At 41.2% G+C, this 2,839-nt stretch overlaps 1 protein-coding gene across 10 annotated transcripts in view; it reads right to left on the bottom strand.

Moving 5' to 3' along the window:
- osbpl8 (oxysterol binding protein-like 8) overlaps positions 1-2,839 on the bottom strand; it is a 48,899-nt gene that overhangs the window by 19,173 nt on the left and 26,887 nt on the right. For 6 of the 10 annotated variants that reach the window (XM_019891788.1, XM_019891791.1, XM_019891794.1 and 3 more), the window contains one exon: positions 1,041-1,223. In XM_019891788.1, coding sequence (XP_019747347.1) covers positions 1,041-1,223 — 183 coding nt within the window. Of the gene's footprint in view, positions 1-1,040; positions 1,227-2,839 lie in introns of all 10 variants that reach the window. The other 4 variants (XM_019891786.1, XM_019891789.1, XM_019891787.1 and 1 more) reach the window with 1 other exon arrangement.

Genomic DNA, 2,839 nt, shown 5'->3' with positions numbered 1-2,839 from the left:
TATACACACACACACACACACACACACACACACACACACACTTTTTTTTTAAGATGTAATTTTTCACAGTACTATTTTGTGTTTTTATCAAATATTTCATTTTAATATATTTTTTTGTTTTGTTTGGGTTGATGTATAGAAGTAAGTAATTCTACATAAATAAATAAATGCACTATGTATATGTAAAGTAAGCTCTTATATTTGTGTGTATTTCTCAATGGCCCATTGTTTCATTTTATCTTGTACCTATGTGTTCACACAAAGTATCTCCCACATGAACATCTCCCACACGCACCACATTCCTCACACGATCCCACAGAATTTCACCAGTACTTTTCCATTGTTTGCACTGCGCATGATCCATTTCTTTTTAATAAAAACACTCTGCGGCGGGAGGATCGAGGTGGAACAGGAGATCTTGTGAGCCGAGCACACTGTGACCTCGTGCCCTCCCTGTTCTTCCCTGCTGCAGCAGTCAAAACCTTATTTCCGTGTGCGTGCCTGTTCTTTGCCCGGGTCGGTCGAGTCTTTTAGACTTTAGACCTAACAGTATACTTTATGGAAAATTCCCCAACTTCAATTTCTGGTCATTTGCAGTTCTGTTCAAACAATTTATAAATCTCATGCACCAGTGATGAAACAGCCACCAACAACTGCAATCCACAAGAGGGCGTACTAACACAATAATAAGGCATAATGTACAAAATCTGCTCCGTTTTTTTTAACCCCCAAAACAATACTGTGACATAAACAAAACAAATGAATATAAGTTTGTTTCTGCACTTGATGTCTGGAGAATTTTTTTAAAGACAAGCACACAACCAAAAAAAAAAAAACAAAATAGAATGACAAAACTCAAGTCCCTTTCCTAATATTTGCTGCTGTAAATTGGAAATTGCTCCATTGTGAGACAAATAAAGGTTTTATCTTATCTTATGTTCAGCAAAATTGGGACTTGTTCGCGAGGAAGAAATAAAAGCTCCTCGGTGACGATTCACGCACGCGATATGATGACCTCATGACTCTTATTTGTAACATACCGTGGCTGTAGCTGACGCCCGGGCTGAGCGAAGACGGAGAAGCGATTTGTTCCCGGCTGGGTGTCTGGAGGCCTGCCTCCCTCTCCTTGTCCTTGTCCTTGTCCCGTTCCTTCACCTGGCGCTGGCTCATCCTGCCTGGCGTCACAAAGACGGCATCATCACCGGACACTACGGCTGCTGCTGCTGCTGCAGAGACAGAAATGCACGTGGATGTGACAACCCATTACATTCATTCAGATCTTTGAACATTTATTTGGAAACACTTTTGATTTATTTTTACACATATAAGAATCACAGCTGCTGCCAAGAAGGTGCCTGTTCTGTTATTAGCATAGCTGGCAGCTTTACAGATGCCATTTGAGCTATAATGTAATGACCTAAAGCACATGGTGGTATCAGTCATAGTCAAGGTGAGTGGCAACAATCGTTTTTTTTTTTTTTTTTTAAAACCCGGGGGGGGGGGGGGTCTCCAAAGCGTTGTCGGACGGACGATGGTGGCGGCGGCGGCGGCATTTTGCGTGGAGTGGCGATCGACGACAGGAGGAGAAGCCGCAGCCAACAATTGCAACCAAAAAGATACACACACACACACACAACAAAACAAAACAGGACAAAACAAAAAATGACATTAGTTCAACGAAAATATAAACAGGACACATAATTCGACATGGCGATGGACTAAGAAATGACAAAATGGATACCAGAGTATATTTACTACGACAATGGATCCCATACAGCGCATAGAAAAAGTCAACACACCCTTTTCAAATGCCAGGTTCAAACCTTTTTCGACCATTAGTATGACCCATAACCTGTACAATTCAATAAATTAAAAAAAAAATAAATTAAAGGGTAAGTCAAAATAAACAACTCCGATAATGTGGTTGCACAAGTGTGCACACCCTTTCATAACTGGGAAAGTGACGATGTGGAGAATGAAACAATCACATGTTGAATGGGCGTCAGCACACACCTGCCACCATTTCAAGTGATTCTGATTAAACCCAATTAAACTTCAGATGTTCTAGCGGGCTTTTCCTGACTTGGTTGAACTTGGTAGGTTTGGCGCAAACAACACGCTTTCTCCATAATTGCCACAGGACATGAAACATGGGAAACTGCATGATTACCCAGAGGAGGATTTGCATATCTTTTAGAATGCCAAACATAATTTTTCTCAAAACTTGTACAAGCGCGCTGAAAAACTCTATCGCATTCTGACAGAATTAGCAAAACAATTTGAATTGACTGGCTGCTTACAGTAAATACATTTCTTTTCAAAAGGGAGTTTTCTCTGTTGAAAAATGGAGTTATTCACAATGTTTGAGCTTTCAGGAAGCAATTGGTTAACAGCGCCGCCGAATGTATTTATATTTAATTTAAAAAAAAAAAAAGAGAAGTGACAACGACGCATGTGAGAAAAGTGACAGACTGAGCAAGGGCTTCGATTTCACAAGCTTCAACGGCAGTCTTGACGACAGCACTCGCTGTGCCTGGCTTACTATGTATAAAATATCCCATGTTACGTAATGCGTAAACATCACCCACAGCTTACAGTCTCTCTGACCTATTTTTTTTTTCAGTCGCCGGGGAACAAGAAGCTAAAAACAACTGTTTTATTTTTCTCCGTCTCAAGGGCGACTCACCCAAAACCTTCTACGCCCTTTGCGCCCAAAATCAACAGTGAGTGTGAACTCTGGGTCAAATAAGAGACGAATAAAATCATTTGCACAAGGATGCCGATGACGGTGACTCAGAAAGAAACGGAGACAGACGTGTTTGGGGGGGGGGGGGGGGGC

This window comes from Hippocampus comes, unplaced genomic scaffold, assembly GCF_001891065.2.
Source record: "Hippocampus comes isolate QL1 unplaced genomic scaffold, H_comes_QL1_v1.1 scaffold63, whole genome shotgun sequence".
NCBI lineage: Eukaryota > Metazoa > Chordata > Actinopteri > Syngnathiformes > Syngnathidae > Hippocampus > Hippocampus comes.
This window is presented reverse-complemented; position numbering and strand designations above follow the sequence as displayed.